Source organism: Strix uralensis, chromosome 1, assembly GCF_047716275.1.
Source record: "Strix uralensis isolate ZFMK-TIS-50842 chromosome 1, bStrUra1, whole genome shotgun sequence".
NCBI lineage: Eukaryota > Metazoa > Chordata > Aves > Strigiformes > Strigidae > Strix > Strix uralensis.
Window position 1 is genome coordinate 123,090,700 of NC_133972.1, and position 16,479 is coordinate 123,107,178.

The window sequence follows — 16,479 nt, forward strand, 5'->3', positions numbered from 1 at the left end:
TATGAAGCCTCCCTGAGCTGAGCTGAGCTGCAGCATGTTGGGCCGGCCTTTGATGCAGACTGGTTGGGCAGGTTCCTGGGCGCCCCGAGAACCGGTCTGACGGGCCTGTTATGCCAACAAATTCTGGTATGATTCCATGCTCTCCAGAATGCAGAAACCTGCCCAGCCAGTTAAATGAAAGGCATATTAGGTTATCCATTGCACATTGTATATATCTTAGGTGCAGCAGATCTCCTCTCGGCATTCTCTAGTGTGGTCCACAGTGGCTTCCTCCTCTTACTTACACTTGAGGTTTATAGCCGGAGGGGAAGTCAATAGTAAATATTTATCACCCCGATCAAGAACAGAACTTTTCACAATTCAAACAGAAGGGTGAGTTTTGAAAGTCTTTCTTTAAAATTAATTTAAGATAACCTTAAGCAAAAATTTCTCTTATGCTTGAAGTGGTATAATGGCTATCTCCTTAACGTGTCTGAGTACTGCCAGTCTCTGTGGCGCTTGTTGACAGGATTTTTGTGAGTGCAGCTTTTTGACCCTTCTGTGTGCAGCTCAACATCATCTGCTCTGCCTGAAAGAGTATTTACTAGAGAGACAGTTCAATGAACTAAGCACGGGAGTGAGAGACAGAAACTCCACTGCCAATGATTTAGTATTTTGAGCAGGTCACTTAAGCATTGCCTATTGGTCTGCTCCTTTATACAGTGTTTTTATAATGCCTGTCTCATAACAGCACCATCGTGACAAGGCATAGTGCCATTACAGTAAGATGTGTGGTTACTAATTCTTGCCAGACTAACTTTTTAAATTGTTCAGTTTTATGGAGTGAGTTAATTAAACCTAGATTTACATATTCAGAATTGGCTTCATGGTAAGGTAGGAAACGTACTTGTCATTCTTACTGCTTTCTCTCTATATACTTATTAGAAATTTACCTGTTCAGAATGAGTAACGGTGGTGGCAATGGTAAGAAAAAGCAGTCCGAATCATAAAGAGTAGGCAGACCTGAAAGTTGTACCTGTGTCTGCAATTGAATCCATTCACAGGTTGTGTGTCAAAGAAGAAAAATTAAACAGTGTGAAAACAAAAGCTGTGGAATCTGGTAACTGATTAACTACTGGAGCACAGAAGTACTTGCTGAGCTGAATAGAAAGGAATGAAGACAGGTTTTGTCATGCCTGTTAGGACAAAATAACTCTTTAACTTAAGTAAATGTGAATCTTCTCACCATCTGTGTAACTACATTTTTGAAAACCCTCACATAGCTACTTCCATCTCCCTGCAAATATTAATTTTGCCTATCTTGAAGTGAAACAATTACCATTCTCTTTCATGATGTAAAAAAAATAAATCAGAGTCCCCAGTGGACAGAAACTATGAGATACAAAAATATCTATACAGGATTATGTAAGACTTTATGGTAGTCACACAACAGGAAGCTTCAATTAAGGACGTGTTTACTGCCAGCTATTTCCAGCTTGATGCAAAAATGAACATTATTATCCTTCTGTAGAGTGCCAATAAAAAGGCCTCCTGAGCAGCTCAAAAACTCAAGGAGTAGCAGATTGAAATGACCTTCTCATTAGCAACATTGTATCTGTGTGTAAAAATTTTTCTTCAAACTGTGGGAAAATGGAAAAGAACATAGGGAAAGTTTTGCACTCTCATGGAGACTAATAATATTTATCAAGAAAAAACGTTTCATCTTTATCATCTCTCTTGATTTTGCTATCAAATATGGAAGGAAAACTTGCTAAGGAATAAACCATTTTCAAAAAAAAAGATTATAGCTGGCTGAACTGCATGGTTTGCACAGGGACTCTCTGTAGAGCCTATAAAATGCCTCAAGAGAGCTTTGATTTCTAAAGCTACCAGATTTTAACACAGCACATTTTAAAAATTCAAACCAAATAAATCAGTTTTTCAAAATACTGCTTGCCATCCTTTCTACAGTTCATGTTCTGTTTTATTTGGCTTTTCCTCAGCTGCTTTTTTTTAGGGGTCAGGAAGGGCAAGGGCCATTTTTTGAGGATTTTTTCCTCCAAGGTAAGTAAAATATTATTTCCCATATATTGTTTCTCTTTTGCTTGTTTTCCTGTCTTGAATTCTTGTTGTTCACTACAGTAAAATGTAGGTGGCGTGATTTTGAACACAGATCTCTAAACTTTTACTTCAGCCTTCCAAGGCTGAGATAAATATGCATAACTACTCAAACTATTCATGTTAACCTGAGAAACATCAGCAGGAGCAAAACATTTCCGCATGCAGCTAACACAAATAGGTGCTGCTGCTTAGAGTTTGAGGACCAGGAACACTCCACTGGGGTCCTGCAACAGCATCCCTCAGGTTGCTTTTTTTTCCCTCCATCAAGGCTCTCTAAAAGACCTGAGTTTCAGTTGAATAAACCCCGGCTGTTTCTGAGTACAGATGAGGAGCCGTGAAAGCACTTCAAAGAAGAGGGTTTCTTAAAGTGAACAATGTTACTGGCATCAGGGAATTTGATCTTGGCTCGATTTCAAAAGTGGCTACGCAAGCAGTTTGAGAAGATCAAATTCAACTAGTGGGGGTGATGGAGTGGCTCCTCCCTATTTTTCCAGAGAAAGTAACTACCTGTGCCAGACAGCAGTGGCGTGCCCTGCGCGCCCTCCCATCTGTAAGAAATCATACCATTCAGAGGACTGCCAGTTCCTACACTCCCAAGTTCAGATCCCGTTTAGGTAGCAGTTGAACTGTGCCACATGCTCTTATTTGCTGCATCTGAAGTTGGGCTCCTTTGATGTCCTTATTGGCAAGCGCAACATAAAGTTCATTAAATGAACATGACTAGAGAGTTAAGCAACATATTTATCCCTCGATGCGGATCTGCAAGTTGAGGAGGTTGTGAGCACACTGGCCATGTATGTATATGTGCAATCTACTAAATCTCATGTGAATAAACAAGGACTTCTCTATTTTTTTATATATATGTATATATGTATATTTATACATACAGGAAAAGAGTGATACACTTACCATTGTGTTTAAAGCAATTAAAATATTTAAATTGGAGTTCCCCAGTATAATTCAAAGCTGGTTTTAATCTTTAGATCTAAATTTAAGATAATAGAAGCGAAAAATGTAAGCTTTCTGCTAATCTCTTTTAACCCTATTCTGTATGCATATGCAGTGAGCTAGGTCACCTTCTACTACCTGAATGGTTAGAAACACTGATGCAGCCTCTGTGTTACCCTCCAGAAAGGGGGCTTGGGGGAGAGGAAAGGTGTGAATTAAAGGTTCTTTTTAATTTTATCTGTGCTGCAACATTGCAGTACTCTTATAATAGAAATTGCTGGTAAATAGTCCAGTCATCGAGACAGAAGGCATTACCACTAAAGCGTAACTGAAAATCAACAGCTTCACATACTATTAGTAAGATTAAACATTTCGGACCAGCCAGGTCTAAAATGGGCTAGGATTAAATTAGACTCCCTTTTTGCAGAGTTGTTCATAGATGCGCATTCTGTCACCTAGTTTAATGTGCCATATTAAGGGTTATTTTGAAATCTGGACATGAGCCATGACACCATAGAAAGTTTTGTATCCGTTCAAGTGCAACAATGGTGAAGCATTTTTCCCACAGTTTTATTGTCTAGGTGTGTGTGTTTACTCTTAGGAGATGAATGAGATGCAGTTCCAGTTAGACAGCTTAAGACATCCAATGTAAGTGAATGTGGAATATCAGACTCTTCAGTAGTTTTCTAGCATGTTTAATGAGCCAGGGATCTGTTCAGTAACTGGTGGCCAAGTATGCGATTATGGAATACATAAAATCAAATCAATCTGCAGGGGAGATAAAGGTAGAGTTCAACTGTTGGTCTTAATCCGTTATCACTTATTGTTGAGTAGATAAGAATAACATTGTAGAAGTCAATGGATTTATATTTCTGTAAGGTTCAACATGAGAGAATATGAGAATAAACTGCTCACACAGTTTATTGGGAAATAAAATGGACGACATAATTATTTTCCAGAGTGCTTCCTATAAATGGAAAGAAAGGTCCAGTTTATGGTAAAATACCCAAACAATCAGCAAGAGGGCTATTTTATTGCTACTTATCAGCTCTATGTATATATTCAAGACATGTTTATCTTAACTGAGAAAATTATTACTTTCCTACGTCACAAACTTTTAGATTATAGAAGTTTCAAAAGTAGAATAAACAGCTGACAACAATCGTTATTTAAGAAGACTGGAGTGTCTATCACAATCTATTATGACCGTTTCTTCTATAAGATGTAGCTAATTTTATTCTACCATATGTGTACTGATACGATAATGGAACAAACTTACGATGTAAGTAATCTTCTGGTAGTTACCGAACATTGGATTTATTTTAGTTGAATGAAACAATAGTGAAGAATGAGCAGAAAAGTTAACTACAAGATTTTTCAAAATACTTCAGGATTCAAGGGACATATTTGATGGGAGACCAAGAGTATTTTCAACAAAGATGAACATCAGATTTAAAGCCTGCTTAATCACGGGTCATCTTGGACTGACAGTATTTCAAAATACTTCAGAAATGTTGAAATAGTATTTCAGATCCAGTTTTATTTATGCTGTAGCTTCACATTTATGATACACTCTGGAGATCTGAGTAATGTAACAAGAGTAAGATGGAAGAGTTACTAAGTTCCTGAACACCTAACTTTTTTCATAACGCTATTAATAATCTAGAATGTATGTGTTTGGAGCACTGACCCTTGCAAACTGATCACCATTGTGTCTTCTAATCATGCCACTAAGCTGTCTCTGCAAGTGTTCCTATACATACCAAAACAGTCCACTGCAATCTTGTGAAGGCAGAATAGTAATAGTGAAAAGCTGTGGCTTGTTTCTATTTCATTACTAAGAACTACAAACGAAAAATAAAGCAGTTTATCTCATGGCAGACAGCAGGGTTGGTCCCAATGAATGAATTGATCTGCAATTTGAGCAAAAAAATTCTGTCGGTAAAAATCTCAAACGTGACAGAGTTCAGCTGCTTTATCCCATACTAATTATATGAGCCTACTGGCTTTCATACTCACATAAAATATTAAAATATGGTCTAGGCTGTTCTGCTGTATGCTAAAATGACAAAAACATGGAATCTGTTAAGATCAAGGGGGGGAAAGCATTGCAAATACATCTTGTGTGTAAACCCCAGCAGTCAGCAGACTACAAATCCTGTGGAAAAGGTAGGTATGGCAGCATAGCCTGAATACTTAGCAAGGCCCCTTCTGCCACAGTAGTACATCCTGAAGATACTCTTTACATCTAAACCAGCAGGAATTTCTTTCAGGTAGGCTCCCCCTGTATGGGCAGCATTTGTTTTAACACCGGCTCTCACACATCCCCTTGCTTTTCCATAGTGTTTTGTGCCGGCTGCCAGGCTTAACCGTGGCACCTACCAAAGCATGGCTGGTCCCCTTGGCTTTTTTTTGGCCACACTCCGTGAAAATCCCGAAGGCCGGGCCAGACACAGGCTGAGGAGGAGAGGGCTGGGACAACGCCTGCGGACGCGATGGATACTTAAAATGGCGGGGCCTGTGGCACCTGAACGCCGGGTGCGGGCTGTAGCTCCCGCCCCAGGCTAGTTGCCCCACCGGCCGGGTGCGAGCCAAGCCCTCACCGCCCCGCTCTCGCGAGAGCAGCACGGAAGCCTCGCGAGAACCGCTCGGACCCCGCCTCCGGCCGCAGGAGAAGGCGCCCGCAGGCGGGTTTCCCTTTTCCCGCCGTTTCGCGCGGAGTCGTCGGGAGCCAACGAGGTAACGGCGCGCGCTCTCCTCGCTGCCGCCGCCTGGTAACGGCCGCGAGCCGAGCCGAGCCGCTCCGCTCCCGCCCCGGGGACGGGCTCCGCCACAGCCCCGCGGTGCCTCCCCGCCCGGCCCCCGGTCCCGTTGGGTTGCACGTTGCAGACACTGGCCCTCCTTCCGCTGGGAGCCCCCGGGGCGGGGGCGGAGTGGGGCCCGCTTCCCCGTTCTCTCCGTTTCGGAGGCTCCGGCCGGCCTTGCTGCCGCTCGGGAGAAGGGGCTTGTGGGACATGCCAGACCCCCTCCTTTGCCGTCCAGAGCCCTGGGCGTGACACAAGCCTGGCGGGAAACTGGGGCGGCTGAGGAGCCGGAGCTTGCTCCCGCCTGGCAAGCTCCCAAGCGCTGGTCATGGCAGGATTTCTCAGAGCACCCCGGCGTCTCTTACGAGTGAGTTTGCTGTATAGTGTTTGTGCAAAGGGAAAGGGGTAAAAAAAAAAAAAGTCACACTGGGAGGTACCGGAGAGTTGAATTTGTAGGAGCAGCTGGTGGTCAGGCTTTTTGGTGGGGGTCAGGGGTTCAGGAAGCTTTGTGCTCTCCGGAATCACAGTGGGCAATGTGTTCCTGTCAGCCAAGTATAAATACAGATAAGCAGCTTCAGCGCGTTATCGGTGCTAACTGCCAGGGCTGATGAAGGGATGTGCAGGGGTGTAGTCGTTTATGAAGCTGCGCAAAGCCTTACGATGCTGGAGGGAGTTGGTGGTTGAAAGAAGAGGGAGATAGAAATGTTTAGGTTGTTCTGTGAAAGGGTTAGTCGGGAGGATAGGAGCAAAGCCCCGTCTGAGGGCCTTTGGGAGAGGGGCTGGTCCTTGCCCCCTCAGGCAGCTTCCAGTTCTTGCCCTGCCTGCAAGTGTCTGGACATCCAGCTCGGGTGTTTTTTCCTCTAAGGACTGGAAAGTCCTTTTTTACAACTAGAGAGTAAGTGAAGAAGCTGACATTACTGAATGCCTTTTACACCTGTGCAACTGCCCAGACCTGTCAAAGGCTCTACTTGAACTCTTGTTGGGGGCCCTCTATTTGAAGACAGGTTGAACACCTGTAGAAAGCAATGTATCATTTTGGGATCCTGAAGCAGGTGAAACTTGGGAAAACGTGTTGCTCTTCCCCCCCCCCCCCCCCTTTGCTTTCGGTTGATGTACTAACCGTTTGCAGAAACTCTGAGCAAGTTTTGTGCATTTTTTTCTTACACTCATCTTTGGCGGAAAAAAAAGAACCAAAACAAAACCACTAGGGACAGCCTTTACTAAATTTAGAGTTAGATGCCCTTTTCTTGAAAATTATTTATCTGACATACATCTAAGACAATGAGAGCAAGTTTGTTGATTTCACTGCCCCAGTGCTTGACAGAGAAAAAGATGGTTTCTGAGATATCTGTTGTTGAAGGTAGAAAAATAAGAGTTTAAAAGACGTTCCTGATGTCACTAGGCAATCTGTTCCACAGAGAAGCATTGTAAGATGGCTTAATGTGACTGCACACAAAGTGGAGCATTTCAGCTGCAAAGATGCAAGCAGATTACTGTTCAACTTCTGCTGAAGAATTATAGGCATTGCTAACTTGAAAAGGTAACTTTATTTTTTTTTAACAACTTCTCTTAATATAAGAACATTTGCTAACTTGAAACCAGGTAACTGAAACGGCCACTGAATTTTCAGTGGGCAGAGCATGTTAAAGCAAATGTGGAGCTACCTAATGATTACTGAGTGTTCTGTCAGCTCCATTACATTTAAGTATCCTTATACTATAGAAAACATACAGTTCAAGTGTTCCTGTGTTGTCGAGAATAATGCTTTGTTCCATTTATTCCATTATTTTTATTCCATTTTAAAGACAGCCAGACTGAAAGAAAAGTGACTTGCTTAAGACTCTGCACAGAGATATGATAAAGGAGACTAGAACCAAGGCCTCCAGGCCCTACACTAGGTCACTGACCACTGGACTGAACATTTTATCATGGTTAATCTAGGGGACCAGCTAAACTGGTATCTGCATTCAGATATTCTAAGTGGCTTGAAGGCTCTCAAGATAGGAAATGCAGCTTGTTGACTAATTGTAGACCTTGTATTATCCAAACTACAACTATAACTTGTGCCTCAAAAAATTGAGAGCAAATTGCTCCTTTTATTTGTCTATATAGACATTGTGATTTGCTTGCTCAGGCTGCTACTTTAGGAACAGTACAAAATATGTTAGATTTTTTTTTTCTTATTGTAATTTATATTACAGAGTAATAGAGATAGCTATGTCCACCTGGTAATGACACAGTTGCTATTCAAAAGTGTTTGTTTAAAATTGACCCCATAAAAATGGGGAAAACTTAGAATGTCCAGTTTCACACACAGGGAACTGAAGGACAGAGATTATGTGAGTATTTCAACATTGGACACCTGGTGCCAATAGAATTGGATCTTACCTTGGCTCAGACCCAGATCTGAGTACCATGCTTCCCATGTAGTTTACCTGAGGGCATCATCTGTGCTAAGAAACCCCTCAAAACAAATAAGAATTATGGGTAAGATTGTTCTCAGTTGTGTAGGCAGTCTGGCTTTTAAGACAGAGCTGTCTGATAGTTCTCCTCAAATACTAATGTTCTAGAGATTTATAAACTTTGAGATTAGTCTCCTATTTCCTTCTCATCAGGGAGTGGGAATCATTCAATGTAGAATCACAAAGACTTCAAGGGAATGTGAGGTTTTCTTTGCAGAAGGGTGTCATTTGAATCCATGTTTATGTAAAGGATGTGTATACACAAATACATCTCTGATAAAACTTTTGACAAATGCTTTTGCTGACATCTGGATTTTGGAAGCATGGGTTACTTTTGGGAAACAGGAATTCTGTTTAACTGTAGCCTTACATAGGAAAAGAATAAAGACTCCTAAGCATCTTAATCTAATTTTAAGTTGATAGCTGTTTAAGGGGAAGGAAAAAATTCTGCTAGTTTATAATTACTTATAGAAAAATACTTAGCATCTTCCACATTTTTAGGGTGACTGTCAGTATGTAAGTACAACTCGGCAAGGATAGGTAGTAAGCTTTGTATTTCATCCATGGCTGCAAGTTATACTCTGATAAACACAAACGTAAGTGTTGTCGATCTGTCATTACAGGCATACACCTGTCTTCAGAAACAGCTTCATAACTATGTAATTTAAAACTCAAAGTGTGAGAGTGAGCCAGTTCTGCAAATAAGTCAAAGAAGCTGGGAGCAGCAAAAAGCAAGATGAATGCATCTGGAGGAAGCTGTGGGAGCCCTAGTTCTGCAGAACCTACAGGAGATTTCTTCAAGGAATTGTGGTCCAAACTGAAAGAATGTCATGATAAAGAAGTACAAGGTAAATTGTTAAAGTCTGGGTTCACAGAAGTCTGTCTGCCACCACAGGAAAACTTTGAACCAAAGTGCCACTTCATCTGCATGGAACCAAACAGATTTTTAATGTCTTGTGTTATGTGGAAAGCTGGACTGGGTGATTACAAATGATCCCTACAGGTTGACCACGTAAGCTTGGCTTAACAGGATTAGATTTAAACTATCAACAAGTATAAATGATTTGCTAGGTTACTGAAGAAAAAGTGACACAATGTTACATGGGATCTGTGTTTGCTTAAGAAATATTTAAATGTTACTTTACCTTTAATGGATTGTGATTCCAAATCAAGTTATTCAATGAAATTTTTTTCTTTTACCATTTGGTTTAGTGACTTCAGATACATTAAAATGGTCTGCATTGTTTTTTCCCCCTAACTTCTGCAAAATACCACTGCAGATTAATACTACTGAAGTGAAATGTATTTCTTCAGTTTTTAGTGTTCTAAATTTTCTCAACAAAATCTATGAGTTGCTTATTCTTACATTATATTTTGTGACCTGTGATATCAATTTTACTATGGGTTGACTGTTAATGTCTGTTCATTCTTCAGTAGTGCATGAAAGCAATAACACTCAAAACTGAATTATTGCACCATATATTTATATTCTTATTATAATATTGGTTTACAAGTAGCATTCATAAAATGTTTTACTAAAAATACTTCATAAGAAGTTAACATTTTTTTCTGCTAATCTTAAGTCACACCATCCATTCTTTTGGATGGAATTAGAACATCGTTTGTATGGATCTTCCAACAAGCATATCCTTATGCATGAAATGGTATTTATATTAGGCTGGAATAAAAGCAGGTGAGTTTTTGTGAATTAAGAGCTTTAGTCATGCGAGTGGATCTTTGTAGTCAGACTATTCCAGTGGCCTTGGTTGTTTCCACCATCCTCAAAACAGTTCCAGGTCTGTATATTTAGGTCCAGTTGTATCATTACTTGTTAATGTCAAAAACTCTGGGGGATTGTTTTGTAATGTATAGATGTTTCGTGCCTCCCACTGAAAGTCTCAACTCAACAATTTGCAACACTAGGCCTTGACACTTCATGTTAGTAATTAAAAACAACCAAACAAAACCCCATCTATTAGTTTGGCAACTGAAAAAAATGATGTACCAGATAGTAGTATTTTGTTACATTAAAAAAAGTATGCATAACCATGTGAAATATAAGTTTGTGTCCCAAAACACAAAAATATCTTGGTTTTTTTAATGACTTTTTTATTTTTTTCTTCTCTTTTTTTTTTTCTTTTTTAAGTTCTTGCTAGTTCTTTTCAGAGTGGGTGTGATGTCAACTGCAGATAAATATGGAAGTACTGACAGAATGGGATCTGGCAATCTGTGGCATGTCTGAACAACAAAAACTGAACAAACAAAAAACTCTGATGTAGAGGGTAATGTTAAGTGACCCTTTCTCTAGTTTCTTGGGATGTGCAGCACGTGATTTTAAAGTTTTGATTTTCTTTATCCAAGTGAAGATACTCTTTAGAATGCATGCTGGGTGTGGCCAGATAATTTTGCCACTAGGCAGTCTTTTTCATGCCTAGCCCTTTGTCAGTATGTCCCGCACTGTGTTAGGTAAAATTAGGTCTTCCATGATAACATCAAAGACATGCCTGAAGGATAGTTAATTTTTTCAAAAGGTGGGGATCCTCTTATAGAAAATGGTACTGGAAGATATTTTAGAAACATCAAACACAGGCTTGCCTGGACTTTGCTTGTTTCTGAAGTCTATAAATAAGAATTAAAATTGACTCATGAGTTTCCAATCTAAATGTCAGCAAAAAATTATTTTAAAGATGGTGGAAGGTGGATTAAGGGAAAGTTAGTAGTTGGAGAAAAAGCTTTTTGCATGTACAATGCAAAATGTACTGAACACAGTAATGGTGGATTTCTTATTTATTACAAATCCATGAGAAGTAGGATTTGTGACACATGAGCTTGACATAGTCAGGTGTGTTATACAAGTTATAATAGTTACATATCTGTAGACTATAGTCTAGATAATAGTTCAAACTCATGTTTGCAATGGATTTTATTAGATTTTTATATTACTGTATTGTAAAGGGTGTATTTTTCCACCATGTTAGCAAACAAACTCAGCTTCTTATTCTTTTAAACTGATCACTTGCAAAAAATTCCAAATTTTGGCCCTCTTCAGACAAAATAGCTATCATTGTCTCTCAAATTCATTATGTGACAATGGGTAGAACTCCTAGAACCCAGTTTCCAAAGATGTTGGGCATGGTCAATGTCAGCTGACTTTTCATGGAGTTCAGAAGTGCTCACCAACTCGGAATAATGGTCATTAAAACTATATTTACTTTTATTTCCTAGCTGTAGAATGTGGGGGGTACTTGCATAGTGCTCAGAAATTAGAAAGGAATTTAATAATTCTGTTTATGAAGTGACTAATTTCTGCAGGTGTTAATACTTACATCTAGCTCAAAATAATTACATGGATACTTGCTGCATGCATGTGGGTCTTATCAACATGATTCCTGAGGATGAATTCAAGTCTAAAGCTCTGTACTAAAAAGAAACATATTTCAACCTAGAAATGTGAGGAGAGTTTTGTGTACAAGAAATAGCCTAGTGGGGTTTTTTGGGGCTTTTTTTTTTTTTAATTATTCCTTACCTCTGAAAAGCAGAAAATATTTAATAGGTAAAAAACTGTAGTCAGAGATGCAGAGAAAATTGAGGACAACAATATCACTGATAGATTACTATAGGAAAGGAAATGGCTGGAAGCTCCTCAAAAGTAAATAATTATAGAAAACAGGGCTAGAAGGGATCTTAGGAGGTCATCTAGTCCATCTCTATACCCTTAAGGTAGGATTATGTCTGTGTCATTGCTGACAGAAGCTTCTCCAACCCATTCCAAGAAGACCTCAGTGATAAAGATTCTGCAGCCTTCCCAGGCACTGTCAGTTTTAAGAAAGTGTATTTAATGCATTTGAAAATTAATCAGAACAGAAATTGTCATAGCCATTAATTGAATTATTACAGGTACGTAGTCTAATCAAGTTGCAAGTTTCATAAAATAATATTGTGCATTTAATTAATCTGCCTAATGATAGTTTAAAGAAAGTCTCCATCACTTTAATGGGGACAACATGTCATTTGCTAAAGCACTTAGGAGCTTTAGGTAATGTAGATTTATATAAACTGCAGCTTGTCTATTCCATGGAAATAGTGTGTGAAAGATGAAATTGAATCAGGAATGTACATAATGTAGTTCCACATCAGTTTATATACTAACTAGAGTGTTAAATAAGGAAATCCTGAAAAAGGAAAGCTCTTTAAATGAGTATGTTTAAAACCTCCGAACGCTCTGGAAAAGCAAAGGGAAGAGATTACACCTGGTGCAGTAATTCAATGCTCTTGGATAAATGTAACAAACTGGTTTCCTGCCTTCTCATTGCAGTCATTTGAATTAAGAAAAAATGCAACCTTTAAGTAACTGGTTTGGTTCCTCCTGAATTCAGGTGAGAGGGGAGATAGTGTTACCTGTAGCACAGTACTGGGCCTTTTGAGCACTGCCTCTTCAATTTGTGGCTCAGGTTGCCAATGTTACAATCCTAAATACTTGCTGAACAGACTACCTGTTCATACAGGAGATGCATTGTTGTGCAGCTTCATTCCTTCCGATGGGCGTGGAGTAGCATTAAAGCACGCTTTATAGGGGTTCTAATTGCAGATGCCTAATTGACTTGATGAATAGCAACTACTTAAAAAAATAAACCCTCTTTCTATGCTGATCTGCATGATAGAACATAACATCTCACAGGTGTTGAACACTTTAGAGATAAAAGAAATCTTGCTTTATTTCCTAAAAACTTTTTTTCAAGTAGTCTCTGTGCATTTTTATCTCATTGTCTCACTGGCATCTTGTAGCAGTCTGTGGCATGGGTTCCCTGAGGCTCTGGCTGGCCTGACTGTTGCATTATAAGTGGCCTGAAGAGTGAAGCTTCTCAAGCAAGTAATTTTCCCCTTTGAGCTGTTCCTAGTTGAGTGTGGTAGGGGAGAGAAAAAAAGAAGGCTATTAGCTGCCTTAACCTACATTTTCTTTAGGAAGATACAGTGTTTGGTGTGTCATTTTGGTTTAGATTCAAAATTGTCAGAAGTTTTCTTAAAAATGTTCTAGATTCATTAAATTTATTCTAAATGACAAATGCTTTTGCAAGAAAGCTCACAAGACACCTTATGTTCAACCTGAAGTTGCTCACAACTTTTCATAGTTTGAAGGAAATGTGATGCTAGGAAAAAATTGTTACATTATTTTCTGATGTCATACGAAAATTTCTATTGGATTTGTATTTCAGAAAATGTTATACTGTTGGAGTCTGATTATTTCTGACCATTTATTTAGAATAGGAATGGCCAGCTTGTGTCTGGGTGGCAGCACATAAATCTCCATAGCACTGCATCCCCCGTGTTAAGCTGTGCCATACTTAAAGCACCCTTATCTTCCTGCCCCCGTGCACATCCAGGTGCACCCAAAACCTTGTAAGCAAATTGGCTGGTCTGTGGGGCTGTCAGCTGGCCACTCCGCTGAGACCATCAGTTGTATTTACAAAAGTTTGTACTTCTGCACAGAACGTACATTTAGGAGTGTGTGGGCCTTAGTGGGAGAAGGGCCACAGATGAAATATTCCTTAGTTCACCTTAAGATGTTCCAAAGAAGCTTTGGCTGAGAAGGTCTGGTAGCATAGCAGAGTATGTTGTCCTTCTGTGCTTTAAAGCCTCGAATCATGTATTTTTAATGTTTCCTTTATGTGTATACATTGTAATACATTTTTCAGTTCAATGGCTGGATGCTACATTTCAACTGCGGTATTACACATTTATGTGTACACAGAACATATTTTATGTTACTTGTGTAGGCACAGTCACTGAAAATGTATTGACAGTGCTTGGTATTCATGTGTGGGTTTTTTACAAAGGTATTTTTATACCTGTTTAAGTGGGAATCTGTGTGTTTAAGAAGTCCCTATTTCCTAGAAATCATAATAGCTGTATCTGTTTCCAGGATCCTGTAGAACACACTCAAGAAGTCCCAAACGAACTATTTTCTCTCCAAATCAATGACATTTTTTCTTTTGCCAATGTCATTGGCAAGAGGAGAGTTTGTTTCACTCATTTTTTTTTTGAATCAGAATTCTATAACATGTATTTTCTTCTTTCCACTTTTCAGGCTTACAGCTGAAAATATCTAAGTTGAAAAAGGAAAGATGCTTGTAAGTACTCATCCTAATGATATAATTTATTAAAGAAGAATCTGATACCATTAACGAGCTGTAATTCTTGTAGGATCAATTGAGATTTCATGGATTCTTCCTTCAGACGTGTACAAAATTCTGCTCACTTTAATTCAGCTGAAGTCATCTAAAGATACATGTAGCTCTACAGGTTATGTAACCTGAATACTAGGTTTGCCTTCCTTGAACAAATGACTTGCAAGGTTTTCTTATCTACAGTATTTCTAGGATGCCTATCAAGATGTTGACATTTCTAATACAAAAGATAATTAGGGAGACATTTTAAAATTGAGGTCAAACCTGTAAAAGAAAAGTGACAAGACAGCAAGACAATTTTTTAAAAAAAATTTTTCTGCTACATGTTTGCCTTTAATATTGGGTGTTGTGCCTTAACTCAGCTTTCAGTTATTCAGTAAAGATTCCGGTAATAACCTTGCCAATTTTCACTCAATGCTTATATTTTAAGACGTATATAACTTCTTTTGCAGTCATTATTTGCTACTAATTTTTAGTTCTTTTCATTAGAAGCAATTTGGGGAAAAAATCTGACTTACAAGACTTACATGTACAGTAGAATCACAATAAGTATTTACAGCATTAAATCAGCTTTTATTTTCCTTCTGCTGACTAAAGCCATGTTTAATTAAATGATAAGAGATATGCTAATGTGATTCTTTATTTAAATTTTTACTTCAGATTTAATTACATTAATATTATGTTAATATTACATATGACCTGTATTATGAGTTGTTCTTTATGAAGTGCAGTGTAGGAGGAATAAAAATAAATTACTTGATCTTTTTCCACTTTGGAAAACAATATAATAGATATGTTAAAGAAATTAAACTTCTTAAAATTAGCAAAAATACTCCGTATTTACATTGCCATCTGAGCTTAAAGATATACCATCTTAATTTTAAAGTGTAGCCACAGTGTGCTCAAGCGTAGTTTGTTCTTTTTCAGAATTAATATTTCTATCATCATCTAGTCAGTTTTCTTCCTCATTAATTCCCCTTAGGTTTTTTAGTTGTCTCTTTTTTTTTTAGTTACATTTTTCAAATTGTATAAGCAGGGAATAACTCTCCCCTAGTCTAGAAAAATTAGGTCATCATGTGCTGTTTTGTACAACAGTAACTCAAGCAACTCTCAAGCATTTTTGACAGTTATTGTCTGAAATCCCTCATGCGCTTATATTTCTGGTTGGGAGGGAAATAAAGGTGTTCTTTCTACAGGAGTAAGTTCCCTCTTATGGAATCCATCTATCTTTTTGCTGTAACATGAAGTATGTAAATGCATCTTATAATGATACTGGCTTTTTTAGTATAATTTGGTTAGACTACAGTACATACTTAACTTGCCATCTACTTTTATTGTAACTGTTCTTCTGTAATTATAACTGTCTCTCACTTCCAGGAAAATTGTTGTTGCTTTTCACTAGGCTTTTGGAAGAAATTGCCTTCAAGTTGTGTAATGCCTGTGCTGCTCTCTTCCCTAGATATCTTTTCAGATTTTGTTTATCCTTTGTAGTGCTCAAACTTCCTCTGAGCTCTTGTTTTGCTTAGTTCAGTTAAATATTGCCTATCCTGCGGGCATTTGATAATCCAAAGTAGCTTTTTGAGCCTGCACAGTGTTATGTTTTCTCATATTTCAGCTGCATTCATACGGATCTCATCTGTGAAGGCTATGGATAATTGCCTCCAGTTTTGACTTTTGTCTGCATGGTGTCACTCAGATGCTTGCAGAGCAGGTGCAAGTGTTTTTCTTTGCACTTTCTGAGGACTAAAGTCTGCAGAGAAGCTGCTAGAAGATGGCAGTGGCAGCTGAAGGAGCAGTTCAGGACAATCACAGAAGTAATGATTAATTAATCACTTCCACAGCAGCATCTGCCTTATTCTGGTACCATCAGGATTCCCTGCATTTACCAAGCAATTTGCCAAACCTACAGCAGGGTTTAAAATCCCAAGAGTACCTGTGTGGCTAACTCCCTGTTCTGCTGCATGTGCACCTGCTCCTCAG

General features: G+C 38.8%; 1 protein-coding gene across 9 annotated transcripts in view; it reads left to right on the top strand.

Moving 5' to 3' along the window:
• Positions 1-262: 262 nt before the first annotated feature.
• RBBP8 (RB binding protein 8, endonuclease) overlaps positions 263-16,479 on the top strand; it is a 44,035-nt gene continuing 27,818 nt past the window's right edge. For 2 of the 9 annotated variants that reach the window (XM_074879411.1, XM_074879476.1), the window contains exons 1-4: positions 5,727-6,219; positions 7,255-7,392; positions 8,938-9,162; positions 14,400-14,442. In XM_074879411.1, coding sequence (XP_074735512.1) covers positions 9,051-9,162; positions 14,400-14,442 — 155 coding nt within the window. In that variant the 5' untranslated portion in view covers positions 5,727-6,219; positions 7,255-7,392; positions 8,938-9,050. Of the gene's footprint in view, positions 373-1,982; positions 2,044-5,685; positions 6,220-7,254; positions 7,393-8,937; positions 9,163-10,039; positions 10,597-14,399; positions 14,443-16,479 lie in introns of those variants that run through there. The other 7 variants (XM_074879418.1, XM_074879448.1, XM_074879428.1 and 4 more) reach the window with 7 other exon arrangements.